This window comes from Rhipicephalus sanguineus, chromosome 1 (genome assembly GCF_013339695.2).
Source record: "Rhipicephalus sanguineus isolate Rsan-2018 chromosome 1, BIME_Rsan_1.4, whole genome shotgun sequence".
NCBI lineage: Eukaryota > Metazoa > Arthropoda > Arachnida > Ixodida > Ixodidae > Rhipicephalus > Rhipicephalus sanguineus.
In genome coordinates, this window is record NC_051176.1 from 233,193,309 (window position 1) to 233,221,109 (window position 27,801).

General features: G+C 42.9%; 1 protein-coding gene across 5 annotated transcripts in view; it reads right to left on the minus strand.

Moving 5' to 3' along the window:
- LOC119374584 (F-actin-uncapping protein LRRC16A) overlaps positions 1-27,801 on the minus strand; it is a 127,994-nt gene that overhangs the window by 61,780 nt on the left and 38,413 nt on the right. For all 5 annotated transcript variants that reach the window (XM_037644777.2, XM_037644750.2, XM_037644773.2 and 2 more), the window contains 8 exons: positions 25,549-25,736; positions 21,745-21,896; positions 16,377-16,476; positions 7,312-7,470; positions 6,457-6,594; positions 2,898-2,991; positions 2,092-2,190; positions 1,845-1,979 (listed from right to left, as the gene is read on the minus strand). In XM_037644777.2, coding sequence (XP_037500705.1) covers positions 1,845-1,979; positions 2,092-2,190; positions 2,898-2,991; positions 6,457-6,594; positions 7,312-7,470; positions 16,377-16,476; positions 21,745-21,896; positions 25,549-25,736 — 1,065 coding nt within the window. The remainder of the gene's footprint in view (positions 1-1,844; positions 1,980-2,091; positions 2,191-2,897; positions 2,992-6,456; positions 6,595-7,311; positions 7,471-16,376; positions 16,477-21,744; positions 21,897-25,548; positions 25,737-27,801) is intronic.

A 27,801-nucleotide genomic window follows, 5' to 3' on the forward strand; every position in this document is an offset into this window, starting at 1 on the left:
CCATATTTTCTATGTGAATTTTAGTGCGCAATTTGGCTTCACGGAATCGCTTCATGATAATGCAAGGAAGGTGGCTTAAGGCAACACACGGGGATTTTTTTTAGTTCCTATTTTTGCGCGGTTTGGAGTTGGCATTGGTAGTTACATGCAGGGACGGGTTGTAGGCGAGAAAATGTGGTATTTATACTGCCCTCATAATCACACCACTCACTTTCCCAAATGCATGTGCAAAAGTCCCCTTTTGTGAAAAAAAGCCAACTTCTTGTGAGGGAAAGCCAACTTTTGGGGTGTTTCACACAACCCATGTTTGATATATCAAGTATTCCGGCTATTTTGCTTGATGTAGCCGTGAGTTTTCCTATGCATCCATGTTAAATCATTGCAGTGCTCGAAAATAGTTCTATATAAAGGATAATTCGATTTAGCCGAGTTCGATATAGACGGGTTTGACTGAAGTAGGAAGACGAAGTCTGTATGTGCAAGAATGAAGGCAAGAGGCACGGAATAATTCTCATAAAAGCAAGTCAATACTGTAATAAAATGTTAATATTTAACCAAGTGGGGATTTTACCAACTTTGTTATAATGAGGTTTAACCGTATGTTACATCTGGAGTAGGCTAATGGAGGAACACAGGTAGTTTTGGGGAGGGCAAATTTTAAAATTGGAACAGCTTATTTGGAGTAAAACACTCCATATATGCAGCATCTTGAATGGATAGTGCAGAAAACGAGGACACACAGCAGAAGAAACATACACCACAGTGCTGTTCCTTCCTGTCTTGTGTCCTTGCCTTTTGCCCAGCCTATTCCAGATGCATAACCAGTCCCAACTCACCCAAATTTTAATTATTCTGCAGTATATCTGCAGCAGCTAATAAACTAAGTGACTGCAGTCCTTCATTTATTTCAACTTTTGTAAGATTCCTTTGGTGATAGTAAACTAAGACAAGAGCTGAAAAAAGAAAGTAGAAAGAGGTGACAAAAAATGTATATGTGACAAAAGAAAGCCTCCTCCTTACAACATGGGCACATCGAAAGAAACCCTGAATGCCCTTAGACTCAGTTCACAATAGTGTTCTGTGCACAGCCGATTCTAAACTCCTGCTAGCTCTGAATTCATATTCTACAATGTGTGCCCTCACCATCAGAAGCAAAACAACCATGCGGACAAACAAAATAAGCACACTGAATGTTGCCCGATGAAAGTCTCCCGACACTGGGTGACAGAGCCAGCACAGCGTGTCTGGTCTAACGGGTCCACTGGCAGGTATGACTGTGCACATGCTTTGCAATCTCACAGGATAAAGCATGAAGATGTGCAGCTCATAAGTCTATGAACATGGGTTCGTGGGCATGCTAAAACAGTCACAGGCATTACAACACAAGTATGCAGTCGAATATGTGCTGCAATGGCGCGATACTCAACAATTGAAGTGACTCCCAATATCCTGAATATGAATTTGGCAAAACCCAGGTAATTACCTACCACTACTTTCATTTTTTTGGTGGTTACCCTCAATATTTTGTACCAGCAAATGACACACGTAGCCTTTGGCACAACTGGTTCAGCTGTACCATCCCCTTGCTGGTCTCACTAAAAGACTGTAGAAATTACCTGCTGTATTCACAAGAAATTCAGACTCCATATTGTAATTATCAACAACTATCCATTAAGAAAAGTGTAACAAAATGTCTTATTAGTGTGCATTTAATTCAGTGGCATCAGCTGGCATGACAGTATTGTACAGTTCGATGTACAAATATATGCGACTTTAAAAATATATTCTCGATCCCCAATACTTTGCACAATAAAAACCAAAGAGCTTTACTGTACAGTACACACCTGTTTGGCACTGCTGGCATCCTTCAAATATCCTTCAGCCTTGAGCACTTCCTCATCACAAGTGACATCTTCTGAAGATGAAGCCTGCGCCGTCCTGATTACATCTTGGAGGTGAAGCATCCAACGATCCACCATCTAAGACATAAAGGCCAGCCCACAAAAGAGAGGTAGCAAGATCAAATGTGAGAACAAAAATAAAGCCAAATGCTCAAGTTCTCCAAATGTAGCAGGGAAAAAAATTTGTCACCTGTTGTGTTGAGCTCAACAGGAATCCTTGCTGCAGTCGGAATGCCTGGCTATTGCTGTGCTTTTTAGGCGACACGTTACGGTGCAGAAGTTCAGATATCTATAAAGACCATTAGGAACTTATAAACACAACCGTAAGACTGAAGCACAAGAGTGGGAGAAATATGACTTTTTAACCAGTACTTGCTCCAATATGAAGTCTCATATCCGACAGTATATACATTTTAAGAGGCATTGGTTTAATGTCGTGTGGTTTGCGACATCAGCACCGGCTATGTGCCTGTGGTGTACCTGTGCCTGTGGTGTACATCAGTACCTGTTGTGTAACGTGTGTCTGACATAACACAGCGGCAAAATTTCCTGCCCAGCTGGCGCACTCAGTTTTGATACCACCTGGATCGGGGCCTTCAAATTCAAATATCACAAATTACGAGTTTTCTTGATTACTAAAAAAATGGATATGCTGCAAATTGCCACGTCCAATGACTTTTCCATATACACAACTGCCTAAGTTGATAATTAAAAAGTTAATTAACCAGTTTTAGTTAATAATTATTTCAATATAACTTTAGGCAGAGCAAAAAATTTCCGCCTCGACGTTGAGTTCATGTGCGACGACGACAGGTACCTGACTGTCATAGCATTTTTCTAAAAAATCTGCATTGTCTAAAAAAAAGAACCTTCCTGTAGAAGTAGTTTATGATGAACGTTAAGAGCACAGCTACTGTAAGCAATAAACGTTGATTATCTTAGTTACAATCATGAATGCTTTCAAAATTAACTCTATAATATCAACATCTACTGTACCTTCTTCCAGGCAGTCTCGGTGCGCTCAGGTGCAATTTTCATCGCCAGGGTGATATCAACAACTGGACAAGGCATGTACCTAAGGGTGAAGTTCCTAAGGGCAAGATAAATTATAGCAGAAATTGACTGGTGCTAATTATCATTGTCAATGTGAATACCATATGAGTCATACATCACAGGTTAAACCATCTAACAATGATTGCCAAAGTCAATGCTTAAAGCATTGTCGCTGAATGTCTCCTAAAAATACTTATCTGTACCCACATTCCAATGAACAGCAACTCAACAACACTCCATTGCCACATCAAGCTTGTCAATGTGTTGACTTGCCCAAGGGATATTCTTGCAAAAATCATCAGCAATAGGGAAAATGTGAAAAGTACCAGAATGCACTTGATTACACATGGGTAGGGCTCCGTGTTTTCGGATAAATCCGAAAAAATCCGATATGCACTTGTCGGTCAAATTTTTTACAATTCAGATTTATCCGATAAACTCCGGTTTTAATGGCCAATATGACCCTGTTCCATTCTTTACCGAAAGGGCATGTTCTAAGCAGTCAGTAATACATTGGCTGGTTTAGCCGATATGAACTTTACCTCACGTCAATAGTATCTCGTAGGCCACACCCATTGCACATTTAGCAAAGGGCTTATCGAGCACGGAGTGACAGACATCAAAGTATGTAGGGCCCCTGGGAGCGCAAGACCACATCTTTATATACAGTCACCTGGCGGCACTGGGGCGCGGCAGACGACATCGAATATATGGACCTCGTAAACAGGGGCTTAGCCAGGTTGAAGGGAGGAGGGGGGTTGAAGGGCGGGGGGTATGAAACACCACCGAAATTTGTCCATTTTGTATTTGTCTAATACACGCACACATAATCTTACGTGAAGTATGGTTAGAACCCCCCCACCCCGGAAAAAAATTTCTGGCTATGTTAGCTCCTAAAGTATGCTTGCCTCTATTACAACAAGCTTTGAGGTTCTAATATGCACAAACATAGGTGTTTTGTATTCAAGTATTTACGCTTGTGTGTACATGTGCTTGTGGAGTCAAACCTTCCAGGTAACTAAAATATGCTTCGTGTGTTCTGATGTTTTCGTGTTCAGATATCATTTCCTCTAAGATATTGGAGTACTGAGAATAATGCAAAATATAACTCCGAATTTCGGAGATTTGGGGATTCACGAAAAGTGAACTCTGATAAATGCTGAATTTTCACCAAAAAAGTAAACCCTGAAAAACGTCATACAAATTTCAAGAAAAATAAACTCCGAAAACACGGAGCCCTACACATGGGACATTCTCAAAGGTGTTCTATTCCAGCAGATGAGGGATGCATGTGCGGTATAGTGGCTAGACGATTGGGTTTCAGTACTAAAGGAACAGGGTTCAAATTCTCGTCGCAACCTTCTGAACAGTTTTATTATTTTTATGTTTATCTGGTGTAGATATGTGCTGCACTGATGTCTCTCGCATGTGTGCATGAGTGGCTGATGTCATACCGGAGGTTAGAGTGTCCATGCATCTGGAACTCATCGTGCAAGCTAAAATGCGATTAGCATTTAAAAGTGAAAATATTATTAAACTCATTAAACCGTCTTTTATATGCTCCAGTGTTTGAAACAACACAGGGAAACTAAGAATTGTACATAACACATGCAATATCCAGATCAAACTACTAATGGCCTTCGTAATAGTTAATGACGTGCAATCAAGACTTGCACCAAAAGCAAGATGTAAGTGACAGCTTCTTACAGTAAGCACGTCGGGGGAAGCAGACAATATGAGACATCACGTTTTCATTTCCAGGGTCTTGTGTAAAATATTTAAACTAAAAGCATACCTCTGCTATCCTGCTTGCAATATGAAAATAATGATGCTAACTTTCACGAAGACATCCGAAGCTAGAAAACCATGCCTAACAGGTGCACCATGAATCGCAAATTTAGTAAAAAGTTTTGTAAAAAAAATGGTTCAGGTAATCGCACAAGTCTATGTAGAGTCATCAACAAGCTTAACTCTAACGCTCTGCAGCGCGTCCTGAAACGGTTTGATAGACGCCAGTGCCGCGTAACTTTGGGTTCTGTTGCCGAGATGTTACCAATGCATGCCGGCATACTATCCAAGCATACCGAGGTATTATCTTGGCAACAGCGCCCAGCGCTTCGCGGCTGGCATCAGTCAAACCAGTCCAGGCCACGCTGCGGAGTGTTCGAGTTAAGCTTGCTGACGACTACACATATTATGCTTTTTTTAATGCCCTGAAGCAATGCTACAGGCTATGAGGAACAAATTCTGGGTTAATTTTAAAATGTCAGGGCTTTACAACACACAACATAAGCACACAAACCCTTTAATATTTCAGCCAATAACCATGTGGCCAAGAAGTCGCAAGGTCAATATGCAAGGTCAATACTTTCTTGAATACTCAGTTGTGGAACTCACTCTAACTGCCAGGAAAAATGCCACCTCAATGCAATGTCACCAGCTTGCTTTCTGGTAGCACTTTTACCTCTTAGGCAAGAAACCACAGCGCCGCCTTTTGGGCAGTAAAAGGTGGTTATTGCGTATGTGATGTGCCTTTCCTTACCCAGGGGCGGGCAGTATGAATTATACTAGGAGAACACAAGCACACTTAAAGGGACACTAAAGAGCAAAACGATTTTTCTCGCATTAGTAAGGTAGTCTTCCACGATACCAAAAACACCACGCTTGCTGCGAGAAGACGCTTAATAAGCGAGAAAACGCGCAAAATGAAAATACGGGTGGCGACGCCACCTTTGAATTCCCGCACCATTTGCCGTGACGTCACATATTTTTGACGGCGCCTGCTTGGGCCTACGTAGTTCCTAATTGGTTGAATCGAAGTACATTGTCCTCTGAGGGGGCCAGAGACTTGACATAACGAGTTTGTGGAAGTTTCGTCAAGCCAGTGGCACCAAAATACGTTAAATGCTCTTTGAAATCTTTTACGTCACGAATTACAAAGTTCGGCGCGAAATTTAAAAATGAAACTTTGAACTTGGTTTTCTCCTCTAATAATAAACCTATGGTGGTGAAATAAACTACACAAGAGTTCTCCGAGCACACTTTATCAATCTAAACCAATTCATTGTTTCTCTCTATCAATCTAAACCAATTCATTGGTCCCCTTGCAGCCTAGAGCTTTGGAACATCCTTCTGTATATTATTTTTCCTATGTATTATCTTTTTTCGAATCAATAAAATCATTTCTTCTTCTTCTTCTTCTTCTTTAGTGTCCCTTTAAAGGTGATTTTCTCTTAAATTAAGCCTCTCTTTTGGCATGAAATCTGTGCTGCATATTCATAATAAATATTATGTCAACGTGCATTATTAAAATACCATTATATTCACCTTTAGGATCCCTTTAATTCTAGGAACGCCACATAGATTTCGTTTCAGCGCATCTGTTGCTACACTAATACAAGGCATAAAATCTCAGCCTCAAAGCTTAAAGCTATGCTTTGTCACAATGAAATATTTTGGTCAAGTGGTAGCACAGCAAAAGTGACCACGAGGAAGCACTCACTTCTCAAGTGCATATGCAATATCTTGAAAACCTTGAGCAGGTGTAGAATTCCGATCCCAAAGAATGCTTTTCAGCTTAGAGTTGATTTGGAGGGCCTTTGCAAGGGTCTTTGCACCATTCAGGCCCATGTAGTTACCACTGGAAAGAACAACGACACATAAGCAAGCAGCAAAACAATGTCACATTCTGCATGTATGTGTTCATGCAAAGCAAGCAGATTGGTTTGAAAAACAGAATACTCATTGCATCAAGAAAATTAATTTTAAATGCATAATGTAGTGCAGTGGTTCTCAGCCATGAATGTTTCAGGGACACCTCGTGGACTGGTGGAAGTGATGAGGGACCCCTTGCAGTGAGAGAAAATGGGGAGGGGGGGAGTCATAAATTAACACAACATGCAGCACGAAATAGGTGCCTTTCGTTTCTCCCTGGCAAAGAATGGTCAAATTAAAGTGCCACGCCACTTTGATCTCAACAGCTTGTCAATAAGCTCTGCTGTCTGCAGCCACATTCAACCTGTTTATAGCTATGTTTTCTCTTCAAATATGCAAGCCTGGAAAAGCATGCTTGCGTGCATATGTCACAGAAAACTGCAACAAAAGCTTTATAGCCATTTCATGGAGAAAGGGAAACATAAGTCAGCTCCACCGCAATGCAAAGGTGTTATGCGGTGAAGCATAAAAAAAAAATCGTAAGGGGCCACTGTCCAAAAAACACCCCTTTTTTTTTTCGAGGATGGGTTTTGCGGACCCCCATATGAGAACCAGAGATGTAGTGGCTGCACCATAACAGGTGGAAGTGGGTGTGCTTATGAAGAATGCAAATATGACAAATATAAGAGAGAAGAAAACTCACGTGATATCAATTGATGTGAGGCACTGATTACTACCAAGTGCATTAATAACAAGACATAACTCCCCACGAAGCTTTGAATCTGCTAATGAAAGGTATTCAAGAGAGGAGTCCTTTTCTTGAATAAGCTGTACAACTGCTTCCATCACACGAGTTATGTGCCTGAAAGGAAAAGGAAGAATGCACATTACATACAAGGTCTTCATCACTATTCAAACTGAGTGCGTATCTAAAGAAGGGAGAGGGGGCAAGTAAGTCTTTTTTATTTTTGTAACAGGTATATGTGCATAAAAAAAATATAATTTTTGTGCTAAAGGGGGATAACAAGTTCAATACTACGAGTAATTGAGTGAACAAGTCAGCAGGTTTAAATGACGACAAATCGTGACAGGAGAAGGTTTTGCTTCCATTGTGTTTAATATTCAGTGCTGTGGTAGTGGTCCCAGATCCCTCAGATGAAATGGTGCACTTAAACATGGTGCAGTAGCCATGCAAGCCATATTGTGTGGACTCGTGTAAGGGCCACTTTCTTTTTTTCTAACCATCTTGACGAGGTACAGGTCTCATATAGGATTGAGCCATTTGGTCGAATTTTAGATTTTAAGCATGAAATGCATAATAATCCTCCATATTCTTCCATGACCACACACCACAACAAAAGTGAACACTATCCTTTCCATAATCAACCTATTCATTCATGCACACTGTAACTGACTACTCATCTTTGTTATCGCTGCCACTGCTGCTTGAGCTTGGTTTACAAGCACATTCGTGGATTAAGTTGTCATTCATGCCACCCATGGTGTTGGAGATCACTCTTGCTTCAAAGCTCTCAACAATTACTTGGAATTCATCGGTTGGAATATATGTTGTACCTTCGACTATGTCGGTGTCATAAAGTGCCTTTTATTGCATCATAGGATGCTTGCAAGGCTGGCTGTGTAGTCACGAGCTCAGATTAATCGGTTGCGCCACATTGCTCTCCTCATTTCCACTTGCTCGTCCAGATGCTGATATACAATACTTTGCCCTTCTATTGAACCCTTACATATCTCAGTCGATTCCGTGTTGACGTGTGCAAATGCCTAGCCGCGATGGTACTTTCAGAACACGACCATAGCAACTGTGTGACACACAGCTTGGTATGGGTTGCAACTGGTCTGTTCACTGAGTTCTTCCGAAGATTCACATTCAGAAGGCATAAACACTGGGCAGTCCAGAGAGGAGAGCACCCATGAAGCATTGAAATACAGATGGTGAGGCTGAAATGCAGAATGGTAGACACTTCACTGCGTGCAAGCCTTCAATCATGTTGATAATCAGCATCTCTGAAGTGGCCTTGTTGATGTGCAACTGTTGATAAGCCTGTGTTAAATCAATCTTTGAAAAGATCTGTCCTCCTGGAAGAGTTTCAAGCAAGTCAGGTGCCGTTGGCAGATGATAAACCAACGGCTTGATGCTTGCATTTATTGTGCTCCTGTCATATAGGGATATGTCACTCATAGGGATCCATTCTTCCACACCACGACCACTGGCGTGGCCCAGTCAGAGGCGGAAATTGGCTTCATAATGCCTCAAGGCCGAAGTTTGAGTTCTCGACATATGGCATCACACAATGCAAATGGCATTTTAAGAGCTTTGGTGTCGCGTCTTCAGCAAGGTAAATGCGTACGGGTGGCTCTAAATTCATGATTAGTGCTTCATTGAACACAGCAAAGAACTCAGCTAATTTAGCTTTGAATGTTGTTTCAGTGAGATTGTTCGTCCTATTCAGCACAATTCCCAGTTTTTTAAACCAATTTTTCCTAACAAGCTGGCTCCAACTTCTCCGACCATCAGCAAAAAAAAGCTGTGCTTTGTTGTCGTTGAACAAAATACTAACATGCGCGGATGCTACGATTTTTAAACTTTCTCACGACCATGTTAATAAAGCAAGATTGCATTCTCTCAGGCCAGAGGCAAGTGAAGGTCGCTGGACTTATTATAGAGAATGCTGCCCTGAAGCTTTATTTCCAATTTTAGTGGCTGACCAGAAAGCCACACTGTCACCACAAGCCTAGCTGCGGTTTTCATCTCTAAACCTATGTGAAAAACAGAAAGGCAGCAGACTTCCTGTTCCTCTAAGGCTCCGTACTTCTCCTCTAAATAGTGGTTTCCTTGGTACTTGCATGGTTTAGATTTTTAGACAGGCAAGCTTTTGTGATGTGACCCTTTTTGTGGCAGTTAATGGAGATTATAGCAACCCTCCAATAATAAACACATCACTTGGTGCCGCTAGTTCATTGGAATCAGAAGCAAGAGGAAGTTGAATAAGCACACCTGCATTATGACTTCTTTCTCTTCTCGACACAACAGATTGTGGTCATAAGCGCTCAAAATCGTGCACCAACAAAGCATCCATAGTGATAAAACTTGCTCAATTTGCTTCCTAGGGCACATTGTTTCAAGAAGCAGCTAATGATCAGTTACCATAAGTACATGCCGATTAGCAATATATGCACTGATAAAAATGCTTGACAGCAAACACAATTACAAGTCCTTCTCTGTTGAATTGAGAGTAGTTTCTCTCACATTTGCCAAGCGTGTTCTGAACACAAATGCTGCTGTTATTTCATGTCTGTTTCTGTTCAGCTGCGCAAAAACTGCTTCTAACCCGTAAGGCGGATCACTGTAGCTCAGCATCAGTGGATGGGTGTCGTCGCCTCAGCTTCATTGCCAATATCATGCAGTGCCTCATATTGCATTGCAGTATGCTTGCAAGGCAGGCTGCCTCATCGAGAGCTCAAAGAGTCCACAGCTGTGCCTTCACTCTCCTCATCTTCATGGACGTAAGGGCCTCAATGCCAAGTTGGCAGTGAGGCCCTTATAAGAGCCTATGCAATATTTGTGCATGATAGTTTAGTAGAAATTGACAGCCAATCATTAGATTCTCTCCTGGTCACAATAAATGTCAGATCATGTAACAATTCATCAAAGGCAAATGTTAGCTTGGTGACAACCAACATAAAAAGAGGGTCATGTTCTATTATAAAACTTACACATAACCAATCACAATTACACTGCATGCAGGTTTTCCAAATCCAACATCAGAGTAAGAAGGAATCTTAAAGGGCCCCTCACCAGGCCACATAGCAAATTTTAGTTAGACGCTGGAATTTGTTGTGCGCCGAATGATAAGCAGTATGCCGCAAGAATTTTTTAAATCGCTTCATTACGAGCTGAGAAAAACAATAATTTGTAGCGGCGCGAAACCATGATGCGAGGAGGCAAGTTTCAAACCCTTGCCACTCGCTCCGTGTAGCCTTAGCAAGCCAAATCCCTTCCCTGCCCTCTTCACTTGACACATACGCATGAACACGTCATGCGCATGCACGGTCACGTGCGCATGACGTGCCCGAGCCAGCCCGAGCACGCGAGCGGCGTCGCACGGCCGCTACCTTTTTTTTTTATGTAGCGGCCGTGGGCGTTTTGTCGGCGTTCTCTGTGGTGTACTGCCTGTTTCTGCGGGACGGGCACGAAAATTGAGACATTTGTACGGGCACGAGAGTGGCGGTATCATGAGGCAGTGCCGCATTAACGTTTACTTGGACGCGGTAGAATAAATGAGCATAATGAGTGCTCGAACGCGCCAGAACATTACTTTCGTTTCCAGGGCTGGCGTCTGCTCGATGCGCTAACCACGGGGACACGAACGCATGGGAAAAGGAGGCACATTAGCCCCGCATCTCGCTGCAATTCACGAAAGAAAATGAAAAAGACCCACACATTCCCTTTCTGTGTCTCATTATTTCTCTCAAGCTTTATTACTCTATTCAAGCAACAAATTACACAAACTACACATGTCGCGTCAAATAATTATCCCAGTGTCACGTGCTACTGTTGGCGACGTCAGAGCACAGTCGTCTACGTAGAAGAGCGACGTCACAGCACTACCATCTACATAGGGCCATTTTGTCATGTACGTCATCCCCTCATCCTCTAAAGCGCGCGCCCGCGAGAGGAAGGGCAAGCAGCGTTCACCTTGAAATTTCACCCATTTCCGCGGCGCGTAGCGTTGCAAATTTTGGCAGACGTGATCGTGAACGCCCAGTGTATGCATTGGGCTCGTTAGCTCAAAATTGTCAAACCTGGTGAGGGGCCCTTTAAGAATACAGCAAAGCAAGCAGAAACAAACCACAAGGAAAGAAGAGTGCTATTCTGGTAGTGTTGTTCAAGGAGGGCTGCCCTTCTAGAGTTCTTTCTTGCATGTTGTGCTGTACTTTCAAGTTTCCTATTTACCAAGATGTAGCAACCAGTCCAAATAAGCCCACTGGAGGAACACGGCTTGTGGAGATATTTTGCTGTATATTATGTCCAAACCTGATGAAACCAAGGAGGTTACAAAAAAATTGCTGGAGTGGCGATTATTGCGCAATAGTGAAGCCGTGCCCACCAAAAGATGGCGGCTGCGCCCGCCATCTTAGTAGGGGCACGATAAACCATAGGCGCTTGGCGAAAGAAAGCGAGCGCTTTCCTCACACACCAGACGAGTTCAATATGGCAACTTTTACGGGTCGGATACTGCTCCAAGTGTGTCTTTGTGTTACTAGTTTTCATAAATAAGCCTCAAAGTCATGGCAAATTTTATTGGAGATCAATCACCAATAATCCTCTCGACTCGTTACTTTCGTCAGCAACAACGATTATTTATTTTATAATTAACTTAGTATTTACACACACAGATCACAGCCATTTGATCTCTATGTAGGCACCACCAGAAAAGCGCATGTTTCCGAGCTCTTTGGTGGGCAAAAGCTGGCTTCACTTTTGCTGGCAAGGCGTTGCGAGGGCTTCCACTCCAGAATTTTTTTTAAACCTCCTTGGACGAAACTAAATAGACTTGTTTAGTTTTTCAAGCTGATTTCAAATATGCAATAATTATTCTTCAAGGTCAACTAGTTTATGAAATACACAAAGCTTCCTCTCTATTGCTTCCAGAGACAGTAGGAAGAAATCCATTCAGCACAAAGTGAATATTATCAGATAGCTATATACTGTAATATGCAATAAGTGCAATGCTGCAAACGACTTTCGAATGAAATCATCTCTAGTAATTCTGAAATTGATCAAAATTAAATATATCTACCATCACTATAATAAAGAAAAACAAAATCAGATTTTCGAAATCTATGAGCAGAAAATGAGAATTCTGCTCTCAGCTCTTTGTGATACACAGTTTTGGTTTTATGTAAAAGAAAGTAGCTGTAGCTGTTCTAGATGATGAGATATCACTCCGACAAGCTAAATAAGTGACCCAAAAACATTTTGAATTCAGCTCATACTCATTGCACATATATAAACTGTGGATGAAATACTGATCTTAGAAGACTTAAGTTAAGCTTTACATGCGAAAGAATAGCCGTAGATTTCAATACTGTAATAAAAAAAAAACATTTCTTTGATGATTTTTTGTTCTCCACAAGCCATGTTCCCCCTTAATGCCATGATTAATGCTATGTGCTTTAGTACATTCTTCCTACTATACAATGTGAATGTATCATGTACGCTGTGAAGAATCAACCTTGATTTTACTACTGTTCTCTACTCTGTATATATACGCATGTTTAAAGGGGTCGTGAAACGTTTTCCGAAAATTTTCAACTGCGTGTGTATTCGTAATGCTGTCCATCCATTCAATAATAAACATTCAGTCGTTTCATCCTAAGCGTTCATTTAATAACTATAAAAACACAATTTCGGTTTCCCTGCTCACGTTCCCCTCAACTTACAGGTGACGTCACTTTAAGCAGCCAATGAAAAGTCACCGTTGTCGACAAAAACATGGCGACGACAGCGATGTTTACTTAGCCATAGTTGACCGAGGTTCTAAAATCATACTGTTTCGATGCGGCCACGTGATTGCGGCGCCGTACGACGTCACCATAACGTCGCGCATACAAACCGCGCCGTTTCAACATGATGACCGACCTTCCCGCGCTACAGCGTCGTCTGCTCGAGCGGAGTCGGCTCTTGGGCTTTGAGCCGTACGCCGACGCACCTTTGCGAGTGTGAGATGAGCAATCGTCAGACCAAGACAGCAGCGGCGACGACGGCGAAGACGGAGCCTGCGCCCGGGAAGCACTCGAATCGAGACCGCATTATGGTGGCTAGAGGGGGAGGTGTCAGCAACGGCACGCCGGAGACGAAGCATTTTTTCATGACGATGCGACGGCGCGGGAGGCATCTCGGTGCCGACAGCAGCGCCGCCGCATGGGCGCGTCCTCGGGCGCATCTGTCAGCTCAGAGATTTAATCCGCGCGCTGGCTTAGGTACGCGGAGGTGTTTGGTACGGACGCGAGGCGCGTTTTCCGTTCACGACTTCTTACGGCGCACACTAACCATGTAACCAAATAATTTTCGAGATTAGGCGTACTGCTGAAGCTTTGTGTGGAGTGTAACGATTGGAAAACACTGCACCTCGGCTTATGCAATGGTTGGTCGTTTGTGGGGGCTATTGCCCCCCGTTTCGCTGGCAACTTCATCGAAAGTTACGCAGCGACGTTGGGGAACAAAGCTGGAACCGCATCTGGTGTTAGGGAAGGGCGACCACGGGGAATTTCCACTGTTTCACCGTTGATCACATGTATGTAGCTGCAAAATATAAACCTCTCGTCAAAGTGAAGTTCACAGACAACGCTGTTCTTGTCCAGCGACTTATCAGCTCGTGGAATGGAACGTTCCCAACCATGGCGACTTTCATCATCGGCGGGATAACTGCGATGAGAGAGACATTAATTTCTGTCTTTTTTCCCTGTCTGAGACGTATCCCGTAGTGGATCCAGGGACAATGTATCTGCTGTCTTTGTTGTTTTGCCATCACGTAGCATCAGCACATGAAAACAACAAACTCGCAAATGAGCCGTCGGCGCGATGTAGCGGACGCTTTTCGGCTTTCTTGCGAGGCTCGGTCGACCACATAAAGTAAACAAGGCACGCGTCCGCTGGTCCGGTGACGGCAACGGATAATCTGTCGACGGGACGACACAATTTCACGACAGAAAATGTTTTGTGTGCTGACGAGATCGGCAGCAACACCGGCGTTCGGCGCACAATTGTCTTTCGCTCGCGAGAAAACGTGACATGCTTTTCTCACTCGCAAAAAACACGACATACGTACGTTTCTCGGTCGCGAAAAATGCAACATGCGTTTCTCGCTTTAGTAGACAGCGTGCGAGCGAAGACAACATGGAATTGCACGTGACGGAGCACGGAGCCGGATGTGCTGGAAAGTGGAACCAGGCAGATCACGTGCTGTACAAGCACACTATACAAGTCAGAGCGCAAGAACTGCTGTGTTATTGTTTTCTTTTCTGAATTCCTATAAATCTAATATTTTAGGGCAAAAGGAAGATAACGCCGCGTTCACAACTTGTCTTAACCTGACGTCACATTAGAGCCTACGGCGGCCGGTGGTGTCGCATGATCGCTTAGGAGCACAAAAAAAAACTGCGATTTCAAACGTGTGTCATTAATTGTAGACTAATATTGCGCCGAAATATTCCAGAATCAGCACGTCTAATCCTTATTGAAGTAGGGAAAATTACAACCGGGCAGCTTCATTTTCTTTTCACGACCCCTTTAAGAAAAACTGAGGACTATTCAGCAAATTATGGGAAACCAAATTGCCTCCCGCCACGTTGAACAGGCCTAAAGGATAATACCCCTCACGCTGGAGGTGTTAATGTCACTCGATGTAACGAATGACATTCGATCTGTGGTGGTGCTACACGGGAAAAACTAATGTCATTCGTTCATGATATCAAGGTTGATAATTCACAAAAGAAATGGCCTGTAGAGAGTTGAGGAAGATAAATGTAGAGTGGTAGAAAAGTGAAGTTATTTATTTTAAAAGACATGTGGGAAGTCGCTTCGCTCAATAAAGACGCATAAAAATTTTATGTCACAGACCATCTGGCCACCACAATGCTGGCCAAGATGACACTTAGCCAGCAGTCACAGCTGATAGAATGAACACAAGCAACATGGCTGACATGGCAGTGCCGCTGAACAACGATGCTGCATCAAGCAAAGCGTTTAGTTGCTTTGTACTTGGCGTTGCGAGGAATGCGCATAAGCCAGAAGAGACTTGATCGTGAGATAGAAGAAGAATTAAGACACAGCCTGTTGAGTCTGCATGTAAAACAAGGCAGTGTGCGTTTGCTTAGGACATGCACGGCGTGACAAAAAAAAAAAAAAATTGTCACGTCTATTGAAGTTTTCTAGAACGCGAAGTGACAGGTGCACCCATGGCAGTTTGCGGTGCGATAGCACACACACAAAAACTCAGAGCGTACCGCGTTTTTTCGCTTTCAAAACGCAGTCTCACACGCGTCCATGTGGGAAAACAGCTTGCAATGGAACTGCACACATTCGTCTTCCCAAAGCCTTATGAGAGCAAACGTCTCCGCCTGGGTGCTGAGAGCTCATGGAGCTGATGCCACCACTGCAGATGCACGTGCACAGAGGAGTCTGTTTACATTATGGCCAACAGCGCTGGCGGCCAGACACCACTGAGGTGGAGAGTAAAAATATTTTGCGACAGCCTTCCGTACACCTGTTCTCGTTAAAATGACAGATGCCTTAAAGAAAGCAACATTAATAGCGTGTTTATATGAATGCATGTCAAATTGAGAGTGCTGAATGCCACATTTTAAGTAGTCTCTGGGGTAGAGAGTATACATTCGGTTCGACAGTGACAGCGAATGTGTTTTTCGAACTCATTCGATTGCTTAAGTCATTTGATTCCAATGACTTTAAATATTGCTGTGTAGCAGCTGCATAATGTCATTAGATGCAAATGTCATTCCATTCGAATGACATTAAAATGTCCAGTGTGACAGGGGTATAACATGATTATTGGTCACCTTGTTTATTTACTAATACCTTCCACTGCACCTTAGACAAATATTAGTTGGAAAAAAAATTCAATAATGACCAACAAATGCCACAGATACTAAGAGTGAATACTGCAAGGAAATTAAAATCCAAAAGGCTGGCAATTGACTACTGAAAAGCAATGCCACTCTTACTTTGTCTTCATGTTGGTGAAGTTCCTCCCTATTGAAAGTCGTTTGATGGATTGATTTTTTCCAACAGCTGCCACAATGTTGGCCAAATCTTGGTCAAAATCTGAAGGAGAGAAGAGAATGTAGACAAAGAGTAAATATGTACACAACTGCAAAACTACGCAGTACTTATACTACATATGCATTAAAAATTTCATTTTTTCTGAAATGAACAGCGACCCATTTTATCTAAATAAGAAATATGAAATTGGGGGGTGGACTTACAATCGAATTCAAAACTATCACAGCCAGTTACGGCGGGACAAACAAGAAACCAGGGAAACCATGGCATGGTTACAACATTACGTTAGCTTTCCGGCTTACGTGTAGCATATAAGTATACTGCGCGCCTGTTTCAAGAAATTTTTCTTTTTCGACATTCACTATCAGGAGTGCCGCTGCTGAGTGGAAGGGCACCTCTTCCATCAATGATCAACACTTCAATTCCCGCAGATTCCATGCATTGTGGGAATCGATTTCATGTGAAGCAATGAGCCAGTAGCTGCTTTTGTCGCATTTTTTGGCTTTGAGCAAGTCTTATGAAGTGAACCAACATGTTTGTGCAATTTGAGCGGTAGTGTCGTGGGCTCATCAGGCATGTTGATTACACTGGCATGTAAAGGGTAGGTCATTGTCCGACGTAATGTCACCAGCACATTATAACACAGACTTTACTTATCAAAACAAAGTAAAAGCAGCGTTCATTGCCGTATTGCTGCGAGGACGAGCAATGCTAGACTGTAGCTTGCAGAGTCATATGAGTGCATGTGCAATGTTTATTACATTAAGTTAAATTGAATTGCCAGCACTGCAACTACAATTGAGATTATACAAGCACAACCACCAAAACTGGTGTTAGGCAACCGCTGATGTTATCAGGATCTGTACCGCATGGTTGATGGCTAAGGGTTGTTGTAGCTGGTTTTTTTGCATTTATCTGCTACAATAAAATTGCCAACTATAAGAAACGGTGTGTCTTTCTCTTGTATAACCCATGCAAGGTGTCTTATAAAGTTTCCAATGTCTATTTTTGCTATTCCTCGATTGATATCAGATGTAGGTACGTACCTACATACCATGGGCCATGGTATGCAGGTACAGTAAAAGCTCGTTAATTCGGCTTTCATGAGATCGGGAAAAATGTCTTAATTAACCAAATTCTGAATTATCAGACGTATCAAGAAAACAATAAACAAATGTCTATTACGTCAACACACTTTTACTTTCTTGATAACCACGTAAATCCTGTACTTACTTTGCGTAAGAGCCGCAATATTTGCCACTCGGTCCTTTTTTCATCATGTGACCGCGCCTCAAGACCTCCCTGCCCTAACTAACCCGAAACTAAACTGAAATGTAGTTACCATCACTACCGTATGATTCGCACTGATGATGATGGCGATGCAGACTGCACCACTTCATTTCGGTTGTCCGTGAACACCGTTTTCGCTCCTTTGCATCGCACATTTGTGGTGCTTCGCACTCGTCGCATTTAGAGAATTGTCCGAATTAACCAGGTTGCAGCCAAATGTGACCGAATTAACGAGTTTGATGCCATTGAACAATACGTAGGCTTGCCAGGACCAGAGAAGGTGTTCGAATTATCAGATTTTCCGAATTAACGGGTGTCGAATTAACGAGCTTTTACTGCATGCGCTGGAGGTAACTGTGGGAAATGGTTTCATGATGTACGCTGTTATTCATGTCATGACAAGTGAATCATGTTCAGCATACACTCATCTCCTCCTATGCCAATTATGGTATACACCAAGTTAAAGAGATGACCACGAGAGCACCCAGACATAGGCAGCTAGACAGATAAACAGAAATGTTCAAACTGTTTTTTGTTCACTAAGAAATGCTATGCATTTAAAATGGCTCGCGCGGCTCTTATGGCAGTGCCATTCCTGATGACGAACAGATGCTCAGCGGCTATTTGTTTGGGGGGCACTTCAAGGCCAGCAGGACTTGGGCATCGAAGTTGATGGGGTCTGGCTTGACAATGACGATGAGCATGTGTAGTCAGTTCAACGAGTGCATAAATAAATTTCGGTTAGATTTTTTTTTTATGAGTGATTTTGAAAGGGTCGACCTACATTCGAGTAGACTTACAATCGTGTAAATACGGTAGATTTCACCAAGTTGTATAGCAGGGTCCAAGCATTTCAAAGCTCTTATCAGTGGGTTAAGCTATCGTATTACAGCTTTACAGCACTGAGGATACAAAAGATGTCGCATCACAAGACCCAAAGTCAGTTTTTCTAAGCATACCAAAATATCATTTAATAATCATAGTAATGAGCAGCATAATAATGATAATAATGAGCAGCATTGCAGGTTATACACTAAATACAGGTTGTTTAACGTAATATCACATAGCTTATGCCAGGCCATTTCAAAAGTAGTACATACATACCAGGCAAGCAAGAACAACAATATATATTGTTTCGTGGTACTGTTCAGGACTGTCATCTTTACTAGGCCACAGTAGAGCACTGCACGGGCCCGGGCCGGCCCGAAAGCCCGGGCCCGGCCCGGCCCGCGGGCCGGGTAAGGGGTTGTTGGATCGGGCCCGGGCCGGGCTCAGGCCCATGATCTTCGGGCTCGGGTCGGGCTCGGGCCTGAGCCAGGCCCGTATTAGGCCCGGGTCACATACGTATATGTATAATTGCGTGTGTACGTTGTGTGGCTTTGTTTTTGTTGTTTTGTGGGGTTTAACTTCCCGAAACGACCCAGGCTAGTATATGAGACGCCGTCGTTGAGGGCTCCGGGTAATTTAAACAACCTGGAGTGCATTGGCGTGCACAGAAATTGCACAGTACAAGACGTCTACAATTTTGCTCCATCGGTATGCTACACGAGATTTCAAGAAATGCCTAATATAAGTTTCCGCCAATATAGTGAGTGAAAGACGTTCTTGGGTACCGTGTAAGGAAAGCAACGGTAAACTGCCTAGATTGGTGTATATAAGATGTGCGCGTTCGTATCTAGGGAAACATTTCGAGTACGCAGCTACGCTCACATGCCCGTAGACTGGCCAACGCGACTTGTGAGTCATTAATATCTCAGGAGCTGTTTTTCGTGCATTTTGAGTGCAAGTTGCGGAGCGACTCTTATCACAGGGCGAACGCCGTTGTTTATTTTGCCATTACTAGTGGTGAGGCGCCAGACCATAGAGACACTCGTTTCCCCGAGTGTGGCTCACAACTGGAGTGATCAGGCTAGAGAAGCGATCCGGGAGTCTGGGAATAACCAACACGCAGACTGATTAGTTTTATTTAAAGCACCCTTTATTCAACACACCGTTACTGTACACACGTCTGACACGAGGACGGTGGCTCGCTCGTTAACGGGTGTGCCTTGCTTTGACAGATCTATCGCCCTGCGGTGGCGGTGACTCGGGAAAGAAGGCTGGGACAAAGAACCTTGTTGTTTTGAGCCCGAAAACGTAGTGTAGATTGGGTGCAGTTGCCTGCCGAGGAGTCAACACGACAGCTTTAATTTATGTAACGCTGCCCAGCCTGGTGTAATCCTCCCAGAAGCAGCTAGAGCACGTTTTTTTTTTCATTGCATTGTGCAATAGATGAAGTTTGCAGGTGACTTGCTTCTTTTACTCAATAGCCCTAGCTCGTATGCAGTTGATGTAGACTCAACCTAAAAATGTCTGCCATGCTTTTTTTCTCCACTTTATGCAGGTATTATATTTTGTAGTTGTTCTTTGAAATGCAAAAATGAGATGGCGTGGTTAGCACTGCGTGCGTACATGAAAGAGCCAGCTATGACTCCAATTATATTTTATATTGCCCTGCAATCATTTCGCAAGATTGTTACGCGCGTAATTCACCGAAAGTATACACAGTACCAGTGAAAGTCGTGACACTGGAAGAAGTTCCTAAAACAATCTCTAGAAAATATATTTTGTGCGGCAGGTATCTTCACAATAACCGAAGGTTGGACAGTGCCTCCTTTATGCTCAAGGCATAACTAGCTGAAACGGGCCGGGCCAGGCCCAAACCTTTCGGGCCCGGGCCGGGTACGGGCCACATTTAAGAACACCGGGCCGGGCTCGGGCGGGCCGGAGCATGGCATTTTCGGGCCGGGCCAAGCCCGGGCCGGAAAAATCGGCCCGTGCAGTGCTCTAGGCCACAGTACCCTTTGCAATGTGCAACATCATTAAAATTTTCGTTTACAAGACACAAATGTGAATTAAGTAGATATATGTGCATGCACAAACAGCTCGTGCAACTCTTTGCAGCAAGTGAAATCTTTTATATAAGTGATGGCCCTAAGCACTAGTACACCAGGACTGAAGCACTCAGGCATATAATGATGAACAAAACTACAAATTCAGCAGAAATATAGGTGGCAAACCATGACATCTGAAAGTCGGCCCAGTAGCTCACATAAGAGATTTTACTTTCCAGCATCCAGTTTTGCAAACAGTTCGCAATTGTTTGGTGACCTATGACCTCCATGCAGATAAAAAAAAAGGTGACATCGATTTAATCCGTGTGTTAAACTTGGTGTGACATTTTTATCATTTCATTGGCTTCCTTCACAAATTTTATTAAAAGCTACCAGATGTCGCTACTTGTACAGCACTACATTTAATTTTTCTGAGCTTGCTCTAAAGCTCCGTCTCTAAAAGAGTGCCAACAATATGCTCTGTCATATACAAACACACATACACAATGTACCACGTTGATTTTTCTTTGGCATAAGCTCACAAAACACTTTGTATAAAGTACAAACATTGCAAATATGCCTCAAAGGTTTTGTTGGTACTGCCTACCTGCACCCTACAATGCAAATGGTTAAAAATGAACAAAACATATTTATGAGGTTGATAGATAACACGTTCCTTAATCCACAAAGCCTTTCTTGCCTGCTCTGCAGCTTACAATAAAGTGGAGTATCAAAGCTATCATGCATTTTCGTAGCAATGAGGAAGCCCGTTTGGTTGACTCTTCTGAACACTTTGAACTACAATCAAATGAAATGGTCTTCCATCTTCAACTAGCTTCTCTAGCTTTGAAGAAAAGCCCCACATCTGAATGGAGATTTCACATTACTGATAGTAGACAAATGTGACACAACTATAGTGGCATCTTTCGTATTACCAGGCCTTTTTCAAAAGTGATTACTGAATATGCTTTAGGCATCATATAAATTGACAGACACTCAAATAGAAGGGCATAGGAGACTTGGGTAGCATCCCTTTACAGCAGCCTTAACAGCACATTCAAAATTACTGCGACATTCCATGCACAAGCAGTACTCTGCAAGGATTGACATGGCTGTAAAATTCATATTCCTTCTTATTGACACTGACTGTTTTCACTGATGTCCAGGCTGTACAGGCAGCGGATCCCTGGCAGACAGGACTCGAGTACCAGCGCACCTTGAGTTTTCAGGTCGTTGCAACTCAGGTCAAGCCACACCTCAGTGAGGATCTCATTACAAGCCAAACCAAGAAGCATGGCCCTATAATTCAAAAAAAAAAAAAAATGCAACAAGCAGCTTAGTGGCACTGCAACATTTTTTTGGCACAGTCAGAAAAAAAAACTGCCAATTTGTAGTCAAGGCTCCTGGAACACGTGAGCAAAATACTATAGCCCCGCATGCAGTTCGGAAGGTACAATGTCATGGCAAATAACGTAAAGAAATTGATCGCTCTCTCCTTTGTAATGCTGTTGCTAACTACACAGCAAATTGGTGCAACAAGTAATGGTCGATTTCATGCATGATGTGATGGAGAAAGATCTGTGCTATATTGTGTAGGTAGCTGGTGACACACACATCTGAACCAGAAGTAGTGGAAAATGGGGAACCAGTGCTGGCTGGAAGGCGTGCCTAGAATTGACATGTGGCATGCCAACCGATAAGCTGGCTAAGAAACTATCAGTAACACAGGGTTACAGAGAGGTATTCTAGGCCATGTTGAAATGCCTGCTGAACGTCACGCGACATGACTAAGGCAGTCTCTGCTTTCACTCCATGTGTATTCTTTCCTACAAACTTTGGAGCACAAGAGGTAGGGTCTAAAAGCATCGCCCAAGACGACAGAAAATAGGGACACTCCACTGCAGTCTGGCGTAGTGGGCGAGCAGCGTTTTCACTGATTAGCTTGCATTGCAGCTTCAACAATGTTGTGTACATGGACGGGTACCTTTGGGAGAGAGTGCTGCTGAATGGAAGCGAGCTCTGAACAACAAAGTATGTTTAAGACACTCAAGGAGGTGTTCTTGGTAGCAACAGCAGTAGTACTGACATTTCTGCTCAGTGCCACTCAGAAGTTAAAGAAGCTTCGTAAGATGTAAAGTTACAGGTAAGTGTGTTCAAATTGTGCACGCGAAGCTCGATACGGTCTGCAGTGTGCACGTTGCATGGCCACTCTGATATAAAATTACGCGTCAGAATAATTGAGGTAGCATTTGATGTACCTATAGTAGCAGCTGTTTTGAGCTAGCACACTGCCCTTACAGCTTTTGTACTATGTTACCTCAAGATTAAAAGCCATTTCATTAAACGTTTTCATTACTGTGTTTTAACAGCATGTGCCTTCTCAATGAGAATCACTTTTTTGAAGCTGCTGGCAAAGAATGATGTGCCCAAGGCAATCTGTACATGCAAGGTCAGCGTAAATGGAAACTGCAAGCAAGTCATGGCCATGCTCTGGATTAATGACACGGACTCATTGTTGTCAACAGGTTGTTTGCAAAGAGAGGGCCGGCTGTCATCTAAGCCTTACACTCCGTGAAGAGAGACCATAGAGGCAATTTTTAGGAGTAAGTATAACAGGTGGTTGTGCTGCGTCTCATTGAGATGCAATGTGTGTGTGATCAGTGGTGGAATATGCTTTGCCAACAATGTTTTTCTAGAAGTCGTCCTTTTGTACCTTGCCAAGAACTGTCCGTGACAATGTAGTATAAAATGTGTAATGTCTTGCGTGACTTTTATGCAACGCAAGCTGATGTGTGCTTGTTTGCATGTTTTATACTCAAAAACCAGCTTTAAAGCGGCCCTGCAACATTTCTTGAGCATGTTTAGAAAACGCTGCCGATTGGTAGTCGAGGCTCCCGAGAACACGCGAGCCAAATATTATAGCACCGCGCGCGGCCTGGAATTTACAATTCTCAGTCAGCTAGAAATCGCTCCCTCTCCTCTCTACAAATGATGCCATATACCCAAATTTCTGCACCATATACTACTCAAGTCCGTGGCCATTGGCTGATTTGAGCATCCGAGCTGTGTAGTTACCGTGGCTGCCGCGGGATGCTGCCATGTGCCCGCACTCGTGCTCGCGATCACACTGAAAGTAAGCCACGTGTTCGAAGAAAAAAAGAAAACGAAAAGAAAGTGCTTAAGGTCATGATGCACCCTCACAAAGGGACGCATCTTCTCGCCCCCTTGTCATCCCCCTCCCTGAGTAGCTTTCAGCGCGCTCGCTAGCACAAGAGGAGAGAGAAAGCGCTTGGAGCATGCGACAAATCCCCGTAACTCCGCTCATACTTGACGGATTCTAAAAATATTGCAGCATGTGATTCGTGAAGTGTCATGCGCTAATAGTGAGACTATTCCATTGTAACTCAGAAAAGTGTTGCAGGGCGCCTTTAAGTAATATAGATATATGTGGTGTTTCGCAGAACACCAGCCTAGGTGCATTGGTGGAAGGTGACGCCGAGAGGTGTCACCAGACTATATTTTGGGTCATTTCCCAGATATTAAGGAGGAGACACGGCACTTCAAAACTTTTCTTTAAGGTTCCTGACCAATTTTCATAAAACCTGAGTTTATGCATATCTATGTGCTGATTTCAAATATGCAATTATTTTTCTAGCACAATATGTAGTTTTTAAGATATCAAACATTTCATGCGCCTTGTTGGGAGCAAGATCTTTTTTTCTAACTGAGACAGTTACAAAGTAAATCAGCATACCACAATAATCTAGGATTAAAACTGTATGCAGTAGAATAAGAATGGGTATTCTAAGCCCATTTGAACAATAGTTATGCAATGTGGAACATTGATGAATGAAATCCCAGCTTGACATTGATTCACTCGTGAATGGTCAACATGCGATAACTTTTATACCAATGGGCTAAGAATTCCCATTCTTGTTCTACGGCATGCACTTGTCATTCCAGATTATTGTGATATGCTGATTTACTTCGCAGCTCTCTCAACTTAAGAAAAATCTTGCTCCCAATGAGGCACATGAAATGACTGATATTTAAAAACTACACACTGTACAATAAAAATAATTGCATATTTGAAACCAGCATATAAATACTTTACACAAAGTCAGCAAGTTTCGTCAAAATCAATCAAGAATTTAAGAAAGTTTAAAAAACAGTGTCTTCCCTGAAAAGCCGTCTTGGTAATGACATCTACAAGCTACTTTTTCCTCATTCCATTGTCACTCATGACAGTGTGGTTCTTGCTAGTAGCCATTTGCATTTGTTTATATGACTGAGGTCATGTAGGGTGGTGCCGCATGTCTGTAAAAACCCAAGCGCTGGTTCTCCAGACATTCAAAGAATACAAAAAAAAAAAAAAATGCTCAAGGCTGTGATGCACAGCTGCAAAACTTTTGGGTGGTGCATCACACCCTTGCCTCCCCCTGCCCTTTGTATTGTTTGGTACACTCGTGCCGATGCAAGAAGAAAGAAGCACTCGTCCTGTGTGGTAACTCCATTTATACTTAATGGATTCTCAAAATTTCTACGGCAGGAGATCCATGCAGCAACAATGCAACAGTAACGTCATTCTGTGATAACCTACAAAGGTGTTGAACGCTCTGAAAGCTGAAAGGGCAAGCAAGAGGTGACAAATCATAAAAGCAAGCACCAATATTTTTCTTTTTAGCTCAGCTGGGATAGACCTAATGAAGCTATATAAGATAATCATCGCTCAGGTTTCTCCTCACCCCATACGAATTATATAAGATAACTACATTGTAATTTACTCAGCTGACCTCACAGGGAGGACGACAGGCCATAGAATCATACTTTAGCATGCTAAAAAAAAAATTGATAATACACTGCCAAAGAGGACACCCAAATTGCACAAGGTCATTATCTTCCAAGCGAAGATAGAAAGCATAGGCAACCATGTCTACAAACATTTACTCACTTGAGTGCCTCCATAGGCATGCGGACATTTGCCATGTTGAGGTGACGTAGTGCGACAGTGCTTGAAAAGAATGTCTTGAATGAAGGTGGCACAAGCACCTCTTTACACTTCTTTGAGCTGTACATATTTCGAGATAGGTTCAGCACCTCAAGCTTCTGAGTGCAGCCACGCAAGAGTGCCCCAAATACCTGAAAAGAAAATTCCCAACTCGGTTACACGCTGATGCAAAGCCCTCCTTGTTCCATAAGCAGTTAGTTAATAAAAAAAATTTGATACTACCAGCACAAATAACCATCATAATGGCCTTGCACAACAAAATTTGCATAGTATCCAAACAAATGCTGGGAAAGGTCACTGGTAAGGTAGCTCAACTCTTCCTTCACAACAGGATAACACTCTCTAAGTGGTTGTAGACATAAATTAGGAATTACTAGACAAAATGAAAAGCATAATACAGTAAAAGCTTATTAATTTGGCCCTTGTTAATTCAAAAAATTGGATAATTCAAACATATTCTCTGGTCCTGCCAAGGATATGAATTGTTTAAAAAGGCAAATAACAAGTCGACGTTGTTTGTGGAAATAGCATTCCAGAAAGCTCGTAGTACTAGTTTTGTGCCACAGAAATGCTTAGTTTGAAAGAAAATCACGTGTTAGCGGTCCAAATACCATTAACGCAATTCAAACCAGCTGCCTCCGAGAACGGCCTTCTGACACAGCTATGCCCACCCTTCACTCGCTTTGCTGCCTGACAGTACACGCTGCGGCACAACGGAGCAAGGGGCTTTAGCGCAGCCCAGCCCGGCGAAAACAGAACTTGCGTCGTTCTCAAGGATAACTTCAGTAGCTCATTTTTTTGCATCAATCAGGCTCAATCAGCCTCCCCTTCCCCTTCGAAATTTTAATGACACATGGTGTTTTATCGAAAATAAATAATGAAAATAGGCGTTTTTCTCAAATAGTCAAGGCCTTCAGCAAGTGTCCCCCCCCCCGACTTGAAAAAAATTCCTGGCTACGGGCCTGGCGGAGAGGGATGGTTCAAGAAAACAGCCACGAGAATATGCAGCCCTTCCTATTAGTACAGTTTTGCTTTTTTTAAAACCGTGAAGCCATTTCTTTATTGCTCAATTTCCCTTACATGGGCATGCAGCATCCTGACAAGAACGACGAAACAGCGCTGAAAGGAAGCAGTACTTTGAAGGGCAGGTTACACGACTAGCTTACGTTAAGGTTGATTTTGTAATCCTCTGCATGAAAAGGCAGTGAGCACACGAGTAGATTTTGTTGTTGGTCATCCCACATTCGTAGAAGTGTGGCACTTAGACACTTCGAGCGTAGGAGTTCTCTCCGTGGCGCCCATTGGACAGTCGTCGTTTTTGTTTCTGTAGCAGACATTACATGGGTGCGGCATTTTCTCTAAATAGGAGTCAGATTAAGTTTCGCGAGCCAGCAAAGCCCACACAGCAATATGCGATAATGAAACTATCCTTGAGACGCGACTACACAAGCGAAAACTACCACTGAGACGCTACCGCGTGAGCGGAGCGCAGCCTGGCGAAAACGGAACTTTTGAACCACCTGTGCCGTTCGCCACGGTAACGCCAAGTTCTGTTTTTCATGAATCAAAGAGAAATGCACAAGCAGTATTTTATTACGTCTTGTAATGCACGGAATGTTTTTGCACAAGCAGCATTTTATTACGTCTTGTAATGCACGGAATGTTTTTGATTATAAGTAGTTTGAGCACTAGTGATTAACTGTACTTGGGACTCTTGACGTCATCGGGCTCATTCCAAAATGTCCCACTGGTGGCGCATATCATGTTTTATATTTACCTTAATTGCTCTATAAGTAGAGCACTGCTGTTGGTAATATTGACGTTTTAGACATTCTCAAACACTGACCTTTCACTTTGATAAATTGTTATTTGCTTTTAGTGTCTTTTTAACAAAGGGAGTGGAGAAACGAATGGCAACTGTGTACAACGGGCCGACGGGTGCGAGAATGAGGAGTCCATGGGAGAAAGCACATGATGGAAAGTGGTAGTTTCTACTCGCTCCATGCGAGTAGAAACTACCACCCTGCTAACCACACCACTCGCGCTCCCAAATGCATGTGGGAAAGACCCCTTTTGTGAGAAAAAGCCAACTTCTTGTAAGGGAAAGCCAACTTCTTGGGACGTTTCACACTACCTGATGTTCGATGTATGAAGTGTTCTGGCTATCTTTGTTCGATGTAGCCATATATATTTTCC